This window comes from Dromaius novaehollandiae, chromosome 17 (genome assembly GCF_036370855.1).
Source record: "Dromaius novaehollandiae isolate bDroNov1 chromosome 17, bDroNov1.hap1, whole genome shotgun sequence".
In the NCBI taxonomy this organism is placed as follows: domain Eukaryota; kingdom Metazoa; phylum Chordata; class Aves; order Casuariiformes; family Dromaiidae; genus Dromaius; species Dromaius novaehollandiae.
The window spans coordinates 11,265,450-11,288,125 of record NC_088114.1 but is presented as its reverse complement, the minus strand read 5'-3'; the positions used below and the strand labels follow the sequence as shown (position 1 = coordinate 11,288,125).

Sequence of the window (22,676 nt, the reverse complement as noted above, 5' to 3'; positions counted from 1 at the left end):
AAGGTATTTCACTAACTCTCATGTGCTGTCAAATACTATCATGAGCCAGATATTGTCCATAGGGACTTGAAGTGTGACAACATCCTCTGGGACAAAGACATGGACATCAAAGTGTCTGACTTTGTTTTTCCCACGTCATGCTACCAGGATGGGAGTGAAGAAGCAATTCTCAGCCTGGCTTTTTGCAGATCTGTTGCGTGTGCAGACCCCTAGAGTGATCCAGCGCATTCAGTACCAGCCCCCAGCCTATGACATCTGGGGCCCAGGCCTTATTCTGTATGTGATAATCTATAAATAAATGCCCTAGGGCAACTCCCTCATAAGGAGAGTGCTCCACTTGCAGAAAGAGCATACACTGCCCTTCCCTGACTTTTACACAAGAATGCAAAGACCTTATTTTCCATATGCTGTATCCAAAGTGCCCCACCATCTCTGGACAGAAATGATTTTTAGACCACAGTTTGGTGTGAAGCAAGCACTAGAAATCATACAACATGCTTGAGTAAACAGTCGATAACCTACAAAGCCCCACAGAAGCACCAAGGTGAAGGGCAAGAGGCACTTATTTCCATGGGCTATCCCACTGCTGTGAGCGGTAACTCCAGCGAAGACCAATGCTTGCCTGTGCTCAGCCACCCAGGCGGCACCAGATCAGTGGGGCTTGCGCACATGAAGATCAGAGCAGGGAACCTCCACTGTAAGCGCACAGGAGAGGAAGTGTATTCTCCCTTTCTTAGACAAAACTGAGGTTGGTACTTGTAGAGATGACTCTGTTTAGCAAGACTCAAGATGGGAGTAGCCGATGACATCCTTAAGGCCAGGTGCATCCAGTTACTCCTGGCCAGGGAGGACCACAAGCAGGCCAGTGCACTGTTTATGTTCCTGCGTGCTGTTCGCAGCTCAGAGGTGAGATGAGGGCAGGCTGTGCCCGCAGAGATGCTCAAGCGTTGACACTGTTCCAAAATGCTGGGGAGCCAAATACTTGGGGCATCGAATGCTCTTGGCCCCAGGAGGTGACAACGGGGAGGTGGGGATGAAGAGGAAGGCATTGGCCATCCTTTCCCCTAGTACAACACACTTTTCACCAGGACCTGCTCCAACTCCCTCCTGGCCATTCCCTTCATGAAGCAACTGGTGCTGACAGGAGGGTGCCTGGGGCAGGCACAAGCATTGCATGCCGACTGGGTGCTCAGCTTTGCATGTGCAGCTCCTTGGCTAATGCTCACTGGGTATCACAATCACAATTCTTGTTATTATTCACTAAGTTCTCTTTTTTCCCCAACTGAGCGGAGCTTCCTAAGGCTCACTGGAGGCGGGAGGTGCTGGCTATGCTGGGAGGAGCAGAGCCAAGGGGGTCAAACAGGGAACATCCAAGCCCAGCTCTCATTCTAGGTCAAGGGCCCTATTTTTGAATTGATGTTTGCAGACTGGTTGCTATGGGGCCAGGGCCTGTGAAAAGCCCAGTAGCTGTGAATAGGAATTCATAATGAAGAGGCTACAGATGCAAATATGAGGAAGCAGTAATTTCTCCATCTTCCCCTCCCCTGAGCAATCAGATCCATTTCCTTTATTACTGCAGAGAAATACCACAGTCCTCTCAAATATTTCCAACCACAGCTTCCCTTCCGAGCTAAATAATCAGAGAAGTAAAAATCTGCATTGCTTTCATATTGTTGGTGCAAAGTTCCTTTTCTGCAACTCAAACGAGAGCCAACTTCCAAGCCAGTCCATGGCACCCCAGCCAGCCTCTGCCCAGCCCCGGCCCTCCTCTGCACCACCCATGCCCCAGCATCAGGCCACAGGAGAGTTACTTTTGTCTCAAGGAAATACTCTTGGCCCTAAAAATGTAGAAGGGTTCAGTGCACAGGGAACTAGAGGCTTTGGGAAAGTCAAGAGAAGCATCCTGCCCTCGGGAAGGGCTTCTATGGTTTTGCTGGGGCTCAAGCCAGGACTGCATGCTCTGGCCTGGGTGGTTGCTCAGAGCATGTCGTGACCTTGGGGCTTTCTGTTCTTACTGATTAGCCTCACCAAACTCTGTGTTGGTGCTGTTCCCCTGGTCAGCATTGTCTTACCTGTGCCCCACAAAGAAAAGGAGAAACAGTAAGCTTTGATGCATTCAGTGTTTTGCTTCTTTAAAGCACCTAAATGCGTCTCTCCACGATGGTTATAGCATCTCTTCCTATGCCCTTGCTAGCTCTTCTCTAAAGGTTCTTGTAACTTTCTCTCTATTAACAATTACATCCTGCTGGTTTTTAAAATTACCACCCTCCAAAAAAGAGCTAGAATCCTGTGTTTTTCCTATCCGCTTATATGAACAAGAATTTCTTGTGGTCTGTCATCATCTCCTCCTTTCCACCACAGAGCAGAGTGTCAAGTGCAGGACTACACATTCAAGCACAAATAGACTCTTTCTGTAACGACATCACAGCCCCACACCACACAATGCCCCAGTTCCACCCGCCCGGCGGTGGGAGCGAAGCGTGCTGGGCTGCCACCATGCAGTGGGGACACAAAGCCTGCCAGCACGGATGATGAGCACCCAGCACCAGCCCCCACAGCTCTGCTGCCTCTTGCACAATGGATGATGAGAGGGTGCTTGAAAAGAGAGGCTATAACATGGGCATCACTCTGGGGGAAGGCACTTATGGCAAAGTGAAAGCAGCCTACTCCGACAAACTGAAACGCAACGTGGCAATAAAGATTATTGACAAGCGGAAAACTCCTCAGGATTTCCTGGAAAAATTTCTCCCCAGGGAAATTGCTGTTTTGAAACGTATGAGCCACCCCTCAGTAGTCAGAACCCACGAGATATTTGAAACATTTGTCGGTAAAGTGTACATTGTGATGGAGCTGGGGGAAAAGGGAGACCTTCTGGACTACCTCAAGGGCACTGGTGCTATGAAAGAGGACGTTGCACAGAAGAAGTTTCAGCAGTTGGCTTCCGCCATCAAGTACTGCCATGACATGGATCTTGCTCACAGGGACCTGAAGTGTGAGAACATCCTTCTCGATAAAGACCTCAACATCAAGCTCTCAGACTTTGGCTTTTCCAGACCCTTAAATCGGGATGAAAACGGGAAAATTACTCTCAGTAAAACCTTCTGCGGGTCTGCTGCATATGCAGCCCCTGAAGTGCTACAGGGCATTCCTTGTAACCCCAAGATTTGTGACATATGGAGCTTGGGGGTCATCCTATATGTAATGGTCTGTGCATTAATGCCATTTGATGATTCTAACATCAAAAAAATGATCTCCATTCAGAAAGAACACAGGATTCACTTCCCCAAGTCCAGACACCTGACTGCAGAGTGCAAGGATCTCATTTACTGCATGCTCCATCCAGATGTGTCCAAGAGGTTGCACATAGATGAAGTTTTAAGCCACCCATGGTTGCAGCATCTAGAACCCCAAATCCTTTGCTATCTGCGAGCTGCAGAAGAGGGCGAGTGTTCCCAGAATCTGCATGAGGAAAAGTCCAAGCACAAGCAGCAAGCAGGCCCATCTTCTATGGATGGCCACCCAGAGAAGGAGGATTCTTCTGACCTGGAGACAGTCCTGGGAATTGTGAATGCTGCCAGCATTAAGCCCACTCAAGAGGCAGATGAAGCAAGTACTTTGACAGATGTCACAGGAAGAGCAGCTGTTGAAGAATTTGACCATTAAAAGCACATTATTATTGACAATTTTCATGATGTCTCCTGAAGGTGCTTTGGCACTGGAAGTTAGATTTACACAATCTAACTGCAGGCACTAATTTAGGTTTAAAAGTTTGTGTGACCTCTCCAGCAGCAGAAAGCTTCAGAGTCCCATCCAGAGTACTTACATTGGAAACCTGGGTATCTCCACAGAAAAAAAGAGGAACTTAAATCTAGATGCTTCAAGTCAGGCAATACGAATATCTTGTCTTCAAAACCAGAGAAAAAGATTACAAAATGTAGTGTTCTTTCTAAAATTTTTCCATTACTGTAGGGCATGCCAGCATGAAATGCCACGCTGAAAGCACATTGCAAAGCTTTCTAATTCTGCACCAGTTCCCATGAAATACACGTCCTGGAAAGCGAACACATTTAACTTGCAATACAGCTAGTTAAGGCAGCAAGTCTTGCTTTGAATATGTCAGTCATCTCTAATTGCTCCTCTCCAGCCTCACTATAGAAGGTTTCCTGGCAAAGCAGGTTCACTCTCTACTTCATCATCTCAGTGGACTTCTGCACCCAACTTACAGCCCAGGTAAACATTTCCCTGGGTTCACTCTAGGGTTTATTAGCTCTCCCACAAACCATCAGGATATGTCTAGCAGCAGAAATCTTCAGAGGTCTTTGTCATGGTAACATGTTTCCTTATTAGATGAACATTTAGGTCTAGATTTGTGTTAAAAGGTGTGAGAGGAGCCAAGTATGATGTTTAGCAACAACTCTATGTAGCAAACATATTGCACAAAGTGACTCCCTCCCACCCATGGAAGCAGAGGCATCACCCAAGCTACGAAAGAAGTGAGTGTGGCAAGAGCACTAATCCGTGCCATGAGGAAGGCTGGGGCTGGACAGTTCAGCTTCAGGGAAATGGAACAGAGCTGGCTGCGGCATGTGCCAGGCTCACATCACTTCCCCTGCTCCCTCCGTCCTCTGTGAGGCTCTGCAGTCTCCCCATTTCTGAACAAGCTGCAGAGGGTTACGATAGGATATTAGTAAACTCCTGTGGTCCTAAATCCTCAGCTTCTCGGTATTATCTTCCATGCACTCAGCATACCTTCACATACAGAAGCAACCCACACTCTCCCAAAAAGCCCCACAGTCAATAGACATCTACCTTCAAAAGATGGCTGCAGCCTTCTTCTTACAGATGACTTACCAAGTCCTTTATATCTTCAAAGCAGGCATTTGTTCTCCCAACAACCCTAAGAAGTAGCCAGCCTCACCCCACAACTGGAACAACTGCACAAGCTGGCAGGTTTAGGTGGGTGGAAGAAAAAGTCACCATGCATGGCATACTCATGCCTTAGCATCGTCAAGAACTCGCTTACCAAACAAGACTAAACTCTAAAAGCTCTTGCTGTTGGAAATGCAGTTTCCAAGAAGCAGGGAGCAAGGGTGAGTGCAGACCCATCCAAACACCTCTCCTCCTCTGTCAGGCTGGAGGCTCAGCTCTTCCTGGGCTCACCCCTCCACATGTGCCTTGCTCCTTACATGCTTTCTGGAGCATCTGCAGCCAGGTGCTTCCCAGGACACAGCACCATGCTAGATAGTCCTTTGATCTGACCCAACATTGCTGGTCTTGTTCTAGCATCAAATGAAAGCTGAGGCTTGCTTCTCGTCCCCTTGAAACACAGAAGTCTCCTTTCCCTGCTACAGAAGGGAAAGATGACTGCTGGTTCTGAGAATTATTTCTTTGTGAATAATAAAATGAGAAAAGAGGAAAGCATAGAGCTAATTATAGTCACAGTAGACCAGTTCTGGAGAGCCTCTCTTTTAAATGTTGCTTACCCTTGCTAATACACACCCCAGATCTTGCTGTTGACCACAAAAGCAATTCAGGTGTTTACAAATAGATGTCCAGGGCTATTTTTGTACCTGGTAGAGTCTAGGACATCCACAGGGCCTGACAGACATGGAAAAGCCTGCTGCAGACGCACACACTTCTAGAGCAGCAGTAGAGGCCAGCTGGGATATCCTAACATATTGAAAAATGGCACCAGAGCTTCTGGTGAAGTCTCTCCCATACCTACATAACTCTTCTGAGGGGCTGATCTACCTTCCATTTGCTTTCAGCCAAGAGAACAGAAGGAATTTATACTTGGTTAAGGATGTGTCATGCTGTCAAGCTTTTGCAAAGCTCAAGAGATCATCAGGGCTTACACAGCTGCCATGAGGCCTTCCAGAATCAAAGCACTAGCCTTGTTCTGCTTTTCCAGGAGTAGTTTCCCAAACTCAGGCACCTCTCCACTAAAAACATGGATATCTGTCCACATCATCCGCAGACCTTCCAGGTATAATTTTATACACTCCTGCTTTGAAGTGTCTTCAGTCTGAGTCTGGATCAGTCTTCAGTCCGAGCACTTCCTTGGCTCATGTTTCTCCGATTTGGGCGGGTGGCCCTCCTTGCCTAAGGAAGGGAGAGCCACACTGCACACACGAATGGAGGAGGATCAACATGAACACCTAGATAAATCAGCATGAGTGGCATGCTCTGCTCTGCTGCTGTTGTTTGCTGTGCTCCTTGGGGAAAACTTTCCTGATGGGTCTCCATCACCCAGTACTCCACAAAGGGGAACATGTTAAGGGTCCCTTGTTCTCTTACTCCCCCTTGGAAGGTTATTCCCAAGAGCCTGCTGAGGGAGCAGCAGAAGCAAAAGCAGGCTCCAAGCCTGACTAGTCACATGCAGTATTTCTGAAAGAGAGAAGTATCTTTCTTTATTCTCTCTCTCGCCATCCAGCAGTGGGGGATGCTCAGGGATACCCCTCACATCAGCTCTACTGCAAGATATCTCCGTGTCTTACCTGTCCAGATGTCTCCACATTGTCCCTCAAGGTCTCCATCATGGGAGCAAGAAGGAACTGAAAGGAAGGCTCCTGTCCAGGATCCTCCCTATCAGCACATGTCCAAAAGGCAGCAGGGCCCACCCTGAGCTGCAGGAAAGGTCACAGCAGTGACGCACAGCCAGAGGACACAGGAATGTTCGTCCCTGTGGCCTGCTGTTCTGCTGGTTTCTCTGCCCTCGCAGAAGAGGGGGGACATGGGATTGCCTCTTCAAAGCTGCTTTCAGAGCTCCTCTGCTCCCAGCACTTTTCCAGCAGGGCTCAGAAAGAAGTGGCCCTTACCTGCTGGCTGCCCAAGAGTCACCGCAGCGCAGAACCACCTTGAGGCACAGCACCAGTAAGCTAACTCAGCCTTAGGCTCGAATGGGAGAGGTAGGTTACTGCCGGGAGAAACAAGGGACAGGGAGGAAGGCCGAGGAGATAGCCCCAGAGCAGCAAGCACAGCAGCAGGCTGGAACCGAAGCAACATACAACACTGAACGTCCTGCACGCGCACGCAGGCCGTGGCCAGGTGACTTTGTGCAGGCAGCAGTCACCCGCCACAGCCAGCCCTGCCAGCTGGTCACTCAGGAGAGCCAGGCTACTGGCACTGCTCAGTGCCAATAGGCTTGAGATCTTTAGAAGTGCTCTGGATGCTATTTTGGGGGAGAGAGGAAGTGTGCTTGGGTTTTGCATGTAAGAAAATGCAGATTATACAAGAACAACAAAAGGAAAATAAGGCTCCGAATAAAGGGGTGCAGAGCAGGCAGGGAAAAGTCACAAGTCATCCACAGCTGAGTTGGGTTTTGACATTTGATTTAGCCACATAAGGCACATTATCTGTTAGTGCTACAGTAGCAAAAAAACCTCTGGCAATGAGGAGTCTACTGATTCATTAATTACAGATAACAGGCTGCTTGCAATTGCAGCAGGAAGCAGAGACTAGACATTAAAGCAAGTGTTACAGGAATAGCCCATCTGAAAAGCACTAGATGCCCTTCAACAGATCCAGTTTTATAGCATTCCACCGAAAATAAATTACATTCCTAGTAAATATGTAAAGGTCCTTCAATCTGGCATAATCAAGACTATGATTTTAGTAAGGCTGTCTAGGTTAATTCAGTTGAGGAAAAACACAAAGCCAACACCCTCCTGCAAGATACTTAATGCAATCTGCTTTTAAGCATAAATTGCACAATACAGAGCTAATAAGTCTTGGATATCATATTCACCTTCCTATTATTCTGTGAGCTGGCTACTTCTTGGTATGAGTACAACTGGTTTGAAATGCCTGGAAGCTTTCGGTCAAGGCATTTCTGAGCGTAGAAATGGTCCTGTACATGAGTATCATCTATTAACTACAGACATTGACTGAAGGAAACCAACAGTCATGTTGCCTTGGATATGATGACACAGTAACAGCGGGAGCCAGCATTAACAGGAATTTGTGGTTATGCAATTTTGTTTATTTTTACGTGTGCACATTGAGTGTTAAAGAAATAGCCAAATCCAGTGGATTTTAAGACCCAGGTGATTTCTCCTTTCCAGTCTGCTAGATACCAGGCAGCTGCGTTTCCCACTCCCAAGTCCAGGCAGTAGCACATACTCCCAACAGGGACATACACACACAAAATACAGGCACCACCAGCCACACACACACACAGGCAGAGAGCAGTGCCTTTACCACCAGCGTAGGAACACCATGAGCACTCACGTAGATTTGAGCACCACCAACGGCCCAGTGCTGTTCCTCCTTTCAAGCTCACCAGGATTCGAGGTTGCCAGTGGACCAGGCATCCCCATCACACCCCTGACTCGCATATAACCCCCTCCCCTCTCCCCATTCACTGGTCCCTCAGATACTGCCCAGCCTTTGCATCCCTTTGGAGTCCAGATCTGAGAGCACTCACACCCAGGAAATAGTTAGGGATAACTTAACAGATGGAGGAGACTGGTGGTCAGGCACAGGGCTTGAGTCAAGCACACTGACCAGAGCCTGCTTCCACACACCCAGCCCTTTATCCCCCCCTTCCTCTCCAGTTTCCCACTCCTCTTCCCTGATCCATCTTTATACCCTCCTTTCTCCACTCATCTCCTCCCAAAAAACGCTCCTATAATTACTTCTCCCCATTGGTCCCAGTCTTACTACATCCATAGCCAAATTTAGTATTTCTGATACCTTTTTCTAGGTAATCTCCATTTGCTGAATTCTACTCTCCAAAAGGCTGCCAGTGCTCCTCTTCCATCATCTGTGAAGTTTAGCCTTTTCTCAGAGCACTATCTGAAACCTTTATTAGCTGCTCACACCACTATCTGTAGCATTCAGCCATTTATTATGCCAAGTCCAGCTGTTTCTCATGGTCTGTTCAGTGAGCTAAATCTCAGGCCAGGGCCTGCATACCCTAACAGAGGGCTCCTGCATTTCGTGGAGGTAAGCACGTCATGGAATCATTAAAAAACATTTACCTAAGCAGCTTTGTGGCTATTTAGCCAGTCCAGTCCTTACAGGACATCTCTGAAAACACAGAAATGTTAGTAAATGGATTCTCTTTACATTCATGCATGAGTATCTGAATAACTTTATTGCCTAGCTTCAAGAAAAAGTTTAGCCCTTATTCATTTCTAAACTAAAAAAAGCAAAAATTATTCACTTCACACAGTAGCTATTCCTATCAATGCCATGTTGATTGGCAGATTTTTAAAAGGAGCACTACAAAAATCAAGTACTTTGGAAGGGTTTTCATAGCATATTCATAGCCAAGGGACATGAGTTTTGGATGTGGCAAAAGAAAGCTCCCTTCCAAGACAAACAATGCATCAAACATCCGAAACCTTACAGAAGTTTGTAGGCACTACCCAAAGAGCTGTGTAAAATTTTCCCTGGGTAAGACATCACCTGATTGTAGCAAATATCGAGGCTGCCAAACATTACATAGACTGTCTTGTATTCTGGCATGGTGCAAGTGTAAACATTGGGCTATGCCTGCTTCCTGCTCCAAGGTGTTCGCCGCTTCTCTGGGCTCGAGCACACAGCACAAGTATTCATCTCGCACTCAAAGGTCAGTTCACACAGGGACAAGCACAGCTCTGGGTGCGAACTATGCATGCATAAAGCAACTTCTGATTTTTTGGATAATTATGAAAATTAGCCAAAAGGTTCAAAGAAAGGGGGAGGAGGGAAGCCCCACTTTGGCTGTCAGGAGTACCATTTCTGCTCTTTAGAATGACATTGTTATCCATCCCAGTGAACTAAACAAGACTGTTCTTTGCCCTAGTGTTGTTACCATCATCGAGTCTTCGAAGTCGCACACATGGGAGCTCAAAGACCAATTTGAAAAAGCTGAAATCAAGACAGCAAAAAGCCCCAGAGGCTGATTATGGTGAAGCAATCAACACGCAAAACGATAGTAATCCTCTGAACAGTTTTGAAGAAGCTTTTAACACAAGGCTTCCTCCAGAATACCAGAACCTGGAAATCAAAACACAGCTCATGCATTGAGTAAGGGTTTAAGAAGGCAGCTGCAAAGCCTACAAAAGCAGCCAATCATCAGCTTTACAAAATACAGGAGCTGAACAAACACCAAGGAAAGCCCACCCCTTCTCATAACAAGGGCATGGAAAAAAAGATCAGTTCTTGAACGTAACCATTTTAAAGATAGAAAAGCAGCATCCCACATTCCCCAACATCAGAACTTCTTCTCGCCTCTGCGGTGGCAAACTACCCTCTTTGAAGAAAGCTGACTGAAGAGGAGTGAGGCTGCTACGTGTTGAAAGGAAGTCCGAGTGGTTTGTCTCTGAGGAGTACCAAAATGTGCCATTCCTCAGGAAACCGCAGGTGCTATTCACAGCTTTAATGTCTGCCAGTCTAGGAATGGACCTTCTGCACTGCCAGGCGTGCTGCTGCAACGTTTAACTCAGACCTTGAAAACCTCTACTTTACTTCATATTTTGACTGCAAAAGACTAAAAAAATTGTATTTCTCTCCCAATCAACATTGTATTGAGGACCTGTAGGTTTCTCAGCTATCACTGCAACACAAATGAGTGAGGAAGCAGGAGCCAGAGACCCCCATCCCTGTCTCTGGTTACTGTTGAGCACCCACCCTAAGGGCAGCAGCACCGCAGCGGGAAGCAGAGACAAATTCACAAGACAGAGCATTGAAAAAAACCTGAGTAAAAACACTGCAGAAAAAAAGCCCATAAAAAAAGTCAGCTGAGACATACAAAAAGGCAGAATTTCTGTCTTCAGGAAAAAAAAAAAGTCATCTTTGAGAATAGAGCCATAGCACCTTCATTTAGTATTTACATTGTGTACCTCAGACAAGAAATGCATACATGTACAAACAATTAACTTCTTTATAAAGGTTTTAAACACCCTACTGCAAGGATGAAAACTCAGATATGTTGTTGTGCTTGAACCTTCAAGCCAGACAGTATAACTAGAGCATTGGTCCATTGCAGAACAAAACCACTTAAGTAAACTAGTATACCAACACATTTTGAAAATTCAAGACAACCAGCAAAAAGTGCTCATACTGAATTTCAGTGTATTAAGAGGAAGAAAAAAAAAAGGGGGGGAAGAGAAAACCTCTAATAGTATAAATACTTTAAGAGTTCTACTTCAGTAAATTAAGTTACTTCAGGAAACTTTTCCATAGTTTTATGCTTTCGGAAAGAGCTTATTTTGTAAATAACGTTATCATCAACTCCTCCATTTTATCTCACAGAAAACACTTCTAACACTGACCAAGCAAAGCCTGAAGAAGCCACCCCCAGAAATGACCTGCATACTCATGTTAGTTTTTCCTTTCATAAGCCATAGAAATACCAATTAAAAAAAAAAAAAAACCCTAAACATAGCTTAATCATTCCCTACCAGATTATTTTAACACTCAAATGAGTACCTGACTAACATATGAGTAAATATAAAAAGTATTAGAATGATTTTATATGAGATGAAAGAAAAATATTTAAGCTACTGCCATCCTCTTGGCAAAACTAAATATAAAGATCATTTATGAATGAGGTAGAGGACAGGCTGATGACTCTTGGAGACTTGATGCATAGTTTTGCCATGGATCTCGGCATCCCGTAGCTCCCTCACGGGGCTGGAAACATCCCTTCGATTCCCCGGCTTGTGACATCACACAGCCGCCAGCGGGGAGCCCACCCGCCCGGCGCGGGAGCAGGGCGTCCCGGCAGCCCCCATGGAGCGGCAACACGCAGCACGCCAGCGCGGATGACACCCAGCACCAGCCCCCCAGCTCACCCCACTTCTAGCACAATGGAAGATATCATGGTGCTTGGAAAGAGAGGCTATAACGTGGGCGTCACTCTGGGGGAAGGCACTTATGGCAAAGTGAAAGCAGCCTACTCCAACAAACTGAAACGCAACGTGGCAATAAAGATTATCGACAAGCGGAAAACTCCTCAGGATTTCCTGGAAAAATTTCTCCCCAGGGAAATTGCTGTTTTGAAACGTATGAGCCACCCCTCAGTAGTCAGAACCCACGAGATATTTGAAACATTTGTTGGCAAAGTGTACATTGTGATGGAGCTGGGGGTAAGGGGAGATCTTCTGGACTATATCAAGAGTACTGGAGCGATGAAAGAGGACGTTGCACAGAAGAAGTTTCAGCAGTTGGCTTCCGCCATCAAGTACTGCCATGACATGGATCTTGCTCACAGGGACCTGAAGTGTGAGAACATCCTTCTCGATAAAGACCTCAACATCAAGCTCTCAGACTTTGGCTTTTCCAGACCCTTAAATCGGGATGAAAACGGGAAAATTACTCTCAGTAAAACCTTCTGCGGGTCTGCTGCATATGCAGCCCCTGAAGTGCTACAGGGCATTCCTTGTAACCCCAAGATTTGTGACATATGGAGCTTGGGGGTCATCCTATATATAATGGTCTGTGCATTAATGCCATTTGATGATTCTAACATCAAAAAAATGATCTCCATTCAGAAAGAACACAGGATTCACTTCCCCAAGTCCAGGCACCTGACTGCAGCGTGCAAGGATCTCATTTACTGCATGCTCCATCCAGATGTGTCTCAGAGGCTGTGCATAGATGAAGTTTTAAGCCACCCTTGGCTGCAGACTCCAGAACCCACAGTCCCTTCAACAGCACCAGCTGCAGAAGAGGGCGAGTGTTCCCAGAATCTGCATGAGGAAAAGTCCAAGCACAAACGGCAAACAGAATCCCAGCCTGCGCAAAGGGAAGGAAAGAGGGAAAAGAGATCCTCTTAGATATGACTGTTTTTAACAGTATCACAGGAATTGATCTAACTCGTGAACTGCTAGCTTTCAACTTCTGATTCTGTGAACCCTTTCAGAAACAGTCCTTGTCTTTTGCTTTACAATCAAAGCATAGAAAACACAGTGCATCTGCTGAGCTGAATGAACAGCTTAACACTACTGTTCCCAAAAGGCCTGTCTCTTGATATGGCTTGCAGGGATCAGAAGTTACTGCCAAATGCACATTGGAAAGCTTTCTTTCAGGTCACGGTGCTGTTGACTGGCATTTACAGATCATATGCTCACCACTCTCAAGTTCCTGCTTGCACTGGCCGAAGAATTCACACGTGCGTTAGCCACATTACGGATTCAGTACCACAAGGGCTGGGCAGGTTGTTAGAAAGTGTGAAATGATGTCTCAAACTGTATGTGTATACTGTTCTCATGAGGTACTAATTCTCTTGACAGGCCCCTTGTACACTCAAGATCATCAGTTTAAACTCTGGTCAAATTAAAGAGAAGCCCTCTAAAATTCTGGGTCCTGTCTCAGTATATACACAGCTGGAACAGGGAAGTGAGGAGCTTAGACTTGAGTGTATCTTTGTTTTTAAGTCACAAGATCTAACCCCCTTTTCTGCAAAGCACAAACCCAAAGAATTTTGACAAGCTAGAGGAAGGTTTAGTCAACCTTTCAGGAAGGCTTACCACATTTTATAAATAGAGATATCTGTACACAGAAGTATTTAAATGCAGTCCACAGGGTCATCTCAAAAAGAGAAAAATATCTTCACAAAATCCTTGCTGCTTTCCAAGAGTCCAAACTTTTCTCTGCCATTGCAGGAAGCATCCTTACGCTACGGCAGCCCTGTGTAACATATCCATGCAGTTCAAAGGGAAGTTATACCACAGCAGGAAATATTTTTCTTCCAAAAAGCACATCATAGGCTACTTCAGCTATGTGGTCTAGAGTAGAGCTGGTCCCAGATCTAGCAACTGCTGGGTCCTGTTCTGGCAGCTGCACTTAGATACCCCTTAATACTGATGGTTCACAACATCCGGTTGGCACGCAGCTGGGTACAGCCAATTCACTATCGCCTTGATGATGAAAGGACTATTTAGAAAAAATCAGATGCCTTCCTTCTTTTAGGAAGCTGCAGTAAATTGTCTGTGATTGACGTAGTATCCTGAGACACCGGTGTCTGAGACACTGTCCTTGATAGTGGGGTGGTTGTGGGTGTATGAGGCCCACCTGCTGGGGTCTTGTAACCAGGAGTTCCTGTATGGGCTGGGGAAGGAGTATAGCTGGCTCGCAGGGCTTTGTCAGTATATTTACTTGCAGTCCTGTTTACCAGCCGTTGCAAAGCTGGAGACATAACTGGGCTTAGTCCTTTTGGAGTAAGGCTGGAATAGAATAAACCATTTTAAGAGATTTTACAGTAAAAACTTGCTATTTATCAGGAAGAGTATCGATACTTCCACAGGAGAGCTTGGTGTCCAACCCCCTCCCCCAGTCCAGACCCGCTGGCTGCAAAAGTCATTGCCTGCTGGTAAGTGCAGCCTGTCTCTCTAAAGAGCTACAGTAACACAGATACATCTGACATCCCTCCCAAACATGAATGGCACTGCCTGTCTTTCCTTTGAGCCTGCTCTGTCCTCTGTGTGACCCAGTCAAGCAAGCCTTATCATGTCTCCTCTTACTGCAATGAGGCAGGACACCTGTCTGGGGCACTGCCTGGGTGCCTGTAGGGCAGAACAGTCAGGCTCACAAGAGGGAGGATCAAGAACAGCCACCAACCACCTTCCCTTGGGAATTAAGTCTCTTTTTACTTCTAAAAAACTTTAGCTTGACTGTACCTCTTCCTGCTTCCAGCACTAATTCTTCCCTTTCTACACACATTGATTTCAATCTCATCAAAAAACACCCATTCCTAATTCTGCTGTCAGACTCTGTATAGGCCAAACAGAAGTCTTACCTGGCCAGGTTTTCTGTGACTTTTCGAAGTGCCTCCTGTTTTTTCGCTCGGTTTTTAGCTGCTACTTCATTGGCCATCTTAAGTCCTAACCTCTCGCGGCGCCCAGGCTCCAGGATCTATAAATACACCACACAGTTCACTCGTCAGAGTACTAATACGAGTGCCGCATAGATGAGTCAAAGCACCTTCACAGTTGTATTCCAGCCCACAAGGATCTAAACTGGGGAGGAAGGGGGCCAGCCCACTCCTCTCTGCTGCTACACAACAGTCAGAGAGGACGTGGGGAGACCTTCAGCCTGCCTTAGCAACTAACAAAAATGGTAGAATCAGTTCATTCAAGGCAGCCAGTACCTCTGGCATTTCCTCCTGCTGTCTGTCCTAGACAAACACTGTCACGTGTGTCTTGCCTAGCCTGGTCGGTAGCCAGTCAGCTCTCAGGCAAACACGGACATTGCTAAACAGTGGGAAAACCAGTCAAGGGCTTTGAAAACAGGCACATACAGCAAATTACGCTTTCCCTAACTCAGTCTCTAACTAGTCCCTAACTAGTCTCAGCCAACTCACATTCAATGACACCAGTGGGATACAGCTGGCATGCAGGGTCAGGTGCCCTTAGGAAATCCAGAGTGCCTTTTCTACCCTCAAGTGATACAGTTGCCTCTGGTTGCGACAACCAGAAAGATTAAGACAGAGGGAAGTCCTAAGATCTCTACCCATTCATACATTAAAATCAGAGAAATCAGGCACCTCTCCAGCTTCTTCAGAAAGCCCCTTTGTCTGGGCCCATTATAAATTATTGAGTCTCACCCTCTTGCCAGCAATGAGTGTTCCACCCAGGTACCTCCACCAAGTAGCTTTCATGTGGAGCCATGTCCATCTCCACCCTCCAAGCAGAACCTAGATCATTATTCTCAAGGACTGGGAACACAGCCCAGATGTGTCACACACCTCACAACAACGTTAATCTATGAGTTACTCAATTCTTTCTCTTCTTAGTCCATCCGCCCTCAAAAAAGAATGACATGCTGACTCCTGACATGAAATACCTTGAAGGCTGGTCCGGGTGTTCTGTCCACATATGGCGTTTCTGATCCATCTAAACGCAAAGGGGTGCTTTCGATTTCACCCCATGTCATAAGAGGAGACTCGTTCACACCTAACAATGGATTAAAAGAGTTAGACTGATGCAAGACATTTTTGTTCATCACACACACACAAAAAAAAAAAGGAGAGTGAGGGAGCGAGGTAAGCAAGCTATGAAATGCAGCAAATGGATCAACACACAGTGCAGCCCCTCTGCTACAGGGGAAAATCACATCCAGTGTTTAATAATAACATGTGCTTCTTATTAAGAGGGCATGACCTTAAACCCACAGGACTGCCTATAGCTGTGTCACCCTCTAGGTTATAACACCCAAGCACTGTCCTTTGGATGTGTTTATTTTTCCATTTGGTGTGCTTTTGTTTAAAGACACTTTCATTTTTTCCTCTGCAGCACTAGTCTTCCACTCTGCTGTGGTATGAAAAGTCCTTAAACACAACAAACTGTTTAAAAGCAGGAAAAGGGGCAGTGGACTTTAGGCAGACATAACAGCCAGGCATTCTCTCAATTGCTCTTGTGGCTAGCATGTGACAAACTGACTATATCTTTCCTAACAGCTACAACTGCAGAATAGATTCTAAGAGCCTGATTAAATCACGGGCTAGAAAATCTTGCTGTCCAGGGTTTGGAAAAATGCATTTACACTGCAGAAAGGAGGTGTGTTGCAAATGCCACCTACAGGCTCTTCAGAGGAAAAGCCTCACTATCCTTGCCTTTCAACATAGTGACAGAAGTCAGGGAAACATAGTAGCTGGTGAAGAAAAGCTAAAAATTGAGATACCACATTTGAACTACAAGAAAAATAATCACTATGTTCTACCTAGAAGTACCCCAGAGCTAACATATCTGAACAAAAAGAATCTACAACACACAAGCATATTTGAAGGAAGAAAGGACCTAGAAAGCAGTAGAGCTGGAGGAAACCAGTAGGTTAGACCACAAAACAGGCGAGAGAAGCCACTGTGAGCCAGCCTGAACCACTACTCAAACTACTGGACACACAGTTTATCATGAATGCTCCTCATTTTGCAAGATGAGCAACTGAACTTGTTGGAAGTTTAATGCTTGTGAAATGTTTGAGATCCTTATCTTTAAGCACTAAAGAAGCATTGCCCAGGAATAAAACAAGCTCCATGGCACCCCAGTTGCCCAGGATGCTTCACCCTACATGATTCTACTGCAATGGCACAGCAAAGTTTTCAGAGCCTCTCAGACACTGCACTTCTGTCTCCAGTGACCGGACTAGAATTTAAGCACTGAATCAAGTGGCATACACTATACCCCAGAAAGCCACCAACTCATGAGACACGTACAGATAGACTGCTTACCTCCTTGTCTAAACACCAACAATACCCCGGTGCTGGATGAATAGTACATCAGAATATATGTAACATTAGTCCTCTTATATCAGAACAGCCAATAAAATCCTCTTACCAGGGGCAGGAGAGGGAGTAGCCACAAATCCATATCCATTCACTTTTGGAGACTCCTGGGGTATGAGCTCTTTCCCATCTGGTCCCACTTTGCCCTGTTTGTACTGTAACAAAAAAGACATCATTCATCTGCCTTTGAAGAAAGGTGCCAATCAGCTGCATCCAGCACACGCACAGTTCTCCTGCTTTATGAACACAGGAAGACAGGTTCTAACAAGGTTTTGACTAGAAGCAGTAAAAGTTAACCAACCTGGGCATTGAGTGCTGCAGCTTGTTGGAGCTGGGATTTGCTCAAGGCTTGACTAAAAGGATCCTTCACAAAACGGGTGTTTCGATGGACAACTTCCCTGGGCTTCTTAAATATATCATCCTCATCGGGTACACCTGGAATGGTACACAGATTTTTAACAAGAGGTTCAGGTACTACTAGGCAACGTGCCCTGAAGTCCCCAACAAACATGAGACAGGCCACACATCTCTATATGACAAAGAAACCAGCAGCAACTGCAGTTGTTTATCTCCAGCAATTCAAAATAATATTTGCACTAAATATATGCTGTGTAACACCTGAAAGCTATGAATAAATTAAGATTAGAAAATAAATTAAAAAGCAAGTCAACAAGACTTTAACTTCTGTGAAACAGTGAAGTACAGAAAATATTGATTGTACATTAACAGCCAGAAAGGAAGCTGGGCTTACTAAATGGGTTGCTATAGAAAACTACATCATATCTAAACTTTACAGCAGAAAAACAAAATGCAGCATTACCAGAAAGAACTACTTAGTCATCTATAGAAATACTATAAGCATTGTTTGGAATGAGACCACCTAAGCCAATGCCTCTCCTGAGGGACCCGTACACCTCACCTGTGGGATAATACATGAGGGAATTCCGAGCTGTGTACTCCCAGGTCTCCAGTCCGGCTTTCACATTTTCAAGGGCCTGCTGCTCTGCTGGAGGAAGTGCCAAGTTCTCATTTCGTCGCTGAAAGAAAGATGAGGAGCAAGAAAGAAAGAAAGAAAAAATCAGGTCTGCAACCAGCTCCTGCATTCTTCTAAGCAGGCATACACATCTGGAAGAGTTCAATCACCCATTCAGGTACGTGCCCCCTCACACCTTGCATCTGAATGGCAAAAGCCCTCTCCCTCTGACAACTGGCATTCTAGAAATGTCCTGCTCCTAAGTGAGCTTGCAAACAAGAACTCCATATGAAGTTCTGGTATAAAAATCAAGTGAGGACTAAAGACTTAACTTCTCAGAAAGACTATGTTTATGACTTTGTTCATCATGTCTTGTGACAACACTTACACTGATTCAAGGTTCTTCTGCTTTTTCTCAATCCACTAATCAAAATTAAATCAACACCTTCATTGCTCAAAAAGGGAACAGCAAGCTACATTGTCAATGTTTTAGATATGAGTAATCTACAAGGCAAAAGTGAGTAACCTTGAGAGCTTTCAAACATTTCCACAGGCAATACAGCCATTGAAGCATTTGACATATTCACACTATTACCCGCATGCTCTTAATAGCATTCTAGTACCACTAATACTAACAAGAAATGAGTAGAATGCAGTCAGTCACTGTTAAGTTACTCCATTTGAAAATTCTCACACTAATCAAACTAGACAAATACTGCTAGAAGCTATATTAAAGAGATTATAACTGATATTGTCTTTAGTGGGTATCATCTATATATTTTTTAAAAGCTATATTGTCACTGAAGACATCAAGTGAGGCACAGGAAATTTGTCTGCTACACATATAGGCATGTTGTGCAAGAAAACACAAGGTCTGGACCCAGAGTGCTGGCTGACAGAAAGACACAGAAAGTTAGCACAAGAGTGGCTCCGACAGCTTCACCTTCCTCTCTCTCAGTAACCTGATGTGACACAGCCCCCGTGCTTTGGGAACATTCTCCCACTGTCCACCTTTTAACTCTGGATTACAGCAACGAAGACACACAAGGGGCCACAGAAGACATATCATTACCACGGATTCTTTGAGGATTTACATTACCTGGGATAAAAAACATAATGCTCACTTAAAACAATGGCAGTAAGAACACTCAAGAATCAGTGCCAAGCTTCATTAAAAAGCACTGCAGCTTACATCTACCACTGACATCTGGCAAGTCAGCTGCTCACCACTGCTGATCTAGAAAGACTGACATGTCAGCCCCAAAACATCTCCTGTACCTCCTGCTAAGCTAGCTGAAGACGACGACAATTCTTCAGCACAGCTAGCCCTACTGTGTACAATATTTTGTATCAGCACCTGAACAGATTATTACTGGTAATAGAAATACAAAACTGAAATGAGAAAAGCCATCTAACTGCAAATAATAAAAGTATGATGGACAAACAACAGGAATTGTTCTTCAGCCACTCTCCATTGTATTGGCGCTTATGGAAGAGCTTGCCAAGAACACTAATACTTGTGCTTAGTGCCGTGCTTCACAGCTTCAGAGCTCTATGCAGAGAGAGATCATCAGTTCCTCAGTAACTAAGTCAATATTGTTCTTGAGTTATAAATGGAAAAAACAGATAGCATTTCCTTTTTGTATCATTTCAGAACACAGATACACTGGAGCCATTTCCCTACCTGGGCATACTCCTCTTCCGCACTGTACAGCCAAGCATGCTTGACTTTCTCCTTCTCTTTAGCCACTTCCATGATCTGCTCAAATGAAGCATTATCTTCACTCGTGTGCTTTGCTAAGAAGCTGTCCAGACTGGGAAGTACATCTTTATCATCTTTTTCCACTTCTTCTAACAAGAGGAGGGAAGAAGCCCGAGAAAGTGATTAACATCTCCCTTTCTAGAAAAGAGTTATACATAACTCTTAATCCCCTCTGAGAGCTAGCCTTCTACTGACCCACTACTAATTAATAAGAAGCTTGTGAGAGAAAAAAAGATGTATACACATAATAGCACAACAATAAATTATTTTTGGAAGATGTATAACCAATCTTCACATAAAACATTTTACGGCATTTACAGCTATTCACATTAAAGGAAAAATGCAAGAGTAGCCAGCTGCTAGCAGACATTTTTAGTACTATATGAATAGCTCTGTCCCTGGTCTGTTGCTTACTGACAAAATTAATTTCACGTGACAGGAAGAATTTACTGCCTTCAAAGAAATCAGCTGAGTTGAGAATTTACATAGCCACAAAGAGATTCACAATTGGGAATTCCCAGAGTTGTGAAGTATTACATCAAGTCCAACTTCAGAGTGATTATTTTCACTACAATAGGTTAAAGGAGACCACTTACACATCTGCTGAACACCTAAAACCACTACAGAAGACAGAGCTCACAACAGCATTTTCCTGCTGCTGAAGAATTCAACTAGAGAAACATTCCCTTACCTTCCTCTGCAGCTTTGATGCCAACTTTGGGTTTATTCACAAGTGGAAGACCACCCGGATGTACTTCAGGGGTTTCAAATGTGGCTGGAGTAACATCTGTGACAGAAAGAAAAAGATTCCCATGGTTACTGGAGCACAGAACAGGACATTGGCTGTGACATTTTGCAGCATAGTAAGGGTCATGTGTGAAACAAGTCATAGAAGACATGTCAAGAGAAGAACTATTTAATTTAAAAGTCGTGAAAAGACTTCAAAATATTCTGTGCAATTCAGTTCCAACCACTGAACAACATTTTGCTTTCAGCTAAGACATTATTTTTCTCCTACTGAAAACAATACAGAACAGCCACAGTCCTACGTATCTGCCATACTATCTACAGCTTCACCCAACAAAAGCAGGCAGCAATGTTAATGCGGTAACAATCCTAACGTAGGTCAGTGCCAGCACCTATGATAGGGGAAGGAAAGGAAGACACTTGGTGACACATGCCCTTTGCCATGGGAGAGCTAAACTCCATAGCAAGAACCTATCTAGGCACTGGGCTTTAGCATAAGAAATATGTGAACTCTTACAGCAAGTATAAAACTGTACACTCAATATTTGCTACGTGAAGCTCTGAAAATCATAAGCTTTCAACACCTTCTTCCCCAACATAATACAGTGTTACACCTCTACACATACAGCAAGAATACCTAACACTATAATAATGATCCAAAAACATAGTCTACAGTTTTTGATAGTAAAATACTGCAAGTGAGGGCACATAACATCTTCTCAGGAACAGGACTTGGAAAAATATGCCTATGGGAATCGTTATTCCATAGCTGTTTTTCCAAAGAACCATTCCCTCAAGAAATTATTATTAGACACCATCAAAGAGAAGTTCAGCAGTGGGTGCTAAACTACTTGGTGATCAGATACTGGCTACCGCCCAATCCAGTATATTAAACCCCAAACAGTATCAATCTTGATTCTTTAAAATAATCACTGCTTGCATAAAATTAGATAGAAGGGAGCAATAACATTAGATATAAACCCTTACATCTTCAAAAAAAAAAATCTAATAAATAAAAAGCTGAGGCCCCAATCTGTTAAGAGGGCTTTTTCTCTTTCTTGCCTAGCCCAGCGCATAAAAATGACAAAACACAAACTTTTTGTGCAGCAAGTGCCTATACTCATAGCTTGAACGTGGAAACGGCCCCAGCGAGCCAGTTCGTACAGGGTGCGGGAGTGTCCCTTGACGATTTGCCCAAGGAGGAACCGAACTTGATAGCGATTTGTCTCATTTTCTCCAAGTCGCCGTTCTCTTCCGCCTCCAGATATTCCTTCTGCGCTCGTAGCTTCTCCACGTCAGGGAAGAAGTCTCGCTGAATGATCGTCTCTAAGCTCTGCAAACAGACAGGCCGTGGTAAACGCGCGACGCCTCGGACGGGGGGGGTCGCCCAGCGCGGTCACCCCGAGCTGCGCCACGCAGCCCCGGAGGCCCGGGAGCCGCTCGGGCGCGGCGACGCGGCCCACCTCGATGTAGGCCTCTTCGTCCAGGACCTTCTTCGGGCGCCTCGGGGCCGGCTGCGCCGCCTCCCGCCCCGCCACCACGGCGGCGCCCTCGGGCCTGGCGGGCACCAGGGCGCGGGACGAGGTCGCCGGAGCCGCCGCCGCCGCCGCCTCCATAGCGCCGGCCGGGCCGCCAACGCCGTGTCCCTCCTCAGCCGCCGTCGACGCCGACGCAACGCGCCGTGACGCAACGCCGCTGCAGGAACGGCAGCCGGGAAGCGCCGCGCTAACCGCCCCGCCTTGGCCGGAGGGAGGTCATAGAGCGCTGCGCGCGGCTAGAGCGTCGCGGCGGCGCACTTCTGCGCCACGAGGGGCCGAACCCGCCCCGCGCCCGTCGGCCGGTTACCATGGCAACGGCGCGGCCTAGCCCCGGCGTCCCGCAGGCCCCGCAGGCCCCCGGCCCGCAGGCGCCAGGCCCCGGAGGCGAGAGCCGCCTCCTCCCCGCAGCCCCGCTGCGCGCACCCCGTGCCTCCCCCCGCAAGG

The 22,676-nt window shown here is 45.8% G+C and overlaps 3 protein-coding genes across 4 annotated transcripts; 2 read left to right on the top strand and 1 right to left on the bottom strand.

Moving 5' to 3' along the window:
- The first annotated feature begins 2,577 nt into the window (after window positions 1-2,577).
- Window positions 2,578-3,663, top strand: LOC112985616 (testis-specific serine/threonine-protein kinase 1-like). Its single transcript, XM_026104334.2, has one exon. The coding sequence runs from the start codon at window positions 2,578-2,580 to the stop codon at window positions 3,661-3,663; it is 1,086 nt and encodes a 361-aa protein (XP_025960119.2).
- Window positions 3,664-9,078: 5,415 nt separating this feature from the next.
- On the bottom strand, window positions 9,079-22,482 carry ESS2 (ess-2 splicing factor homolog). Of its 2 annotated transcripts, XR_010392071.1 has the most exons (11): window positions 22,158-22,482; window positions 21,859-22,027; window positions 20,639-20,734; window positions 19,870-20,036; window positions 18,132-18,249; window positions 17,514-17,647; window positions 17,265-17,367; window positions 15,775-15,884; window positions 14,729-14,844; window positions 13,461-14,156; window positions 9,079-12,726 (listed from the first exon to the last, which is right to left on the bottom strand). XR_010392071.1 is itself a non-coding variant. In XM_026104294.2 (10 exons), the coding sequence occupies exons 1-10, from the start codon at window positions 22,308-22,310 to the stop codon at window positions 13,871-13,873; spliced, it is 1,452 nt and encodes a 483-aa protein (XP_025960079.2). In that variant the 5' UTR covers window positions 22,311-22,482; the 3' UTR covers window positions 11,045-13,870. The 2 variants fall into 2 exon arrangements, 1 of the variants encoding a protein (XP_025960079.2); XM_026104294.2 differs by having other exon boundaries at window positions 11,045-14,156.
- Window positions 11,799-12,767, top strand: TSSK2 (testis specific serine kinase 2). Its single transcript, XM_026104296.2, has one exon. It carries the CDS (start codon window positions 11,799-11,801, stop codon window positions 12,765-12,767), a length of 969 nt encoding a protein of 322 aa, XP_025960081.2.
- Window positions 22,483-22,676: the final 194 nt, after the last annotated feature.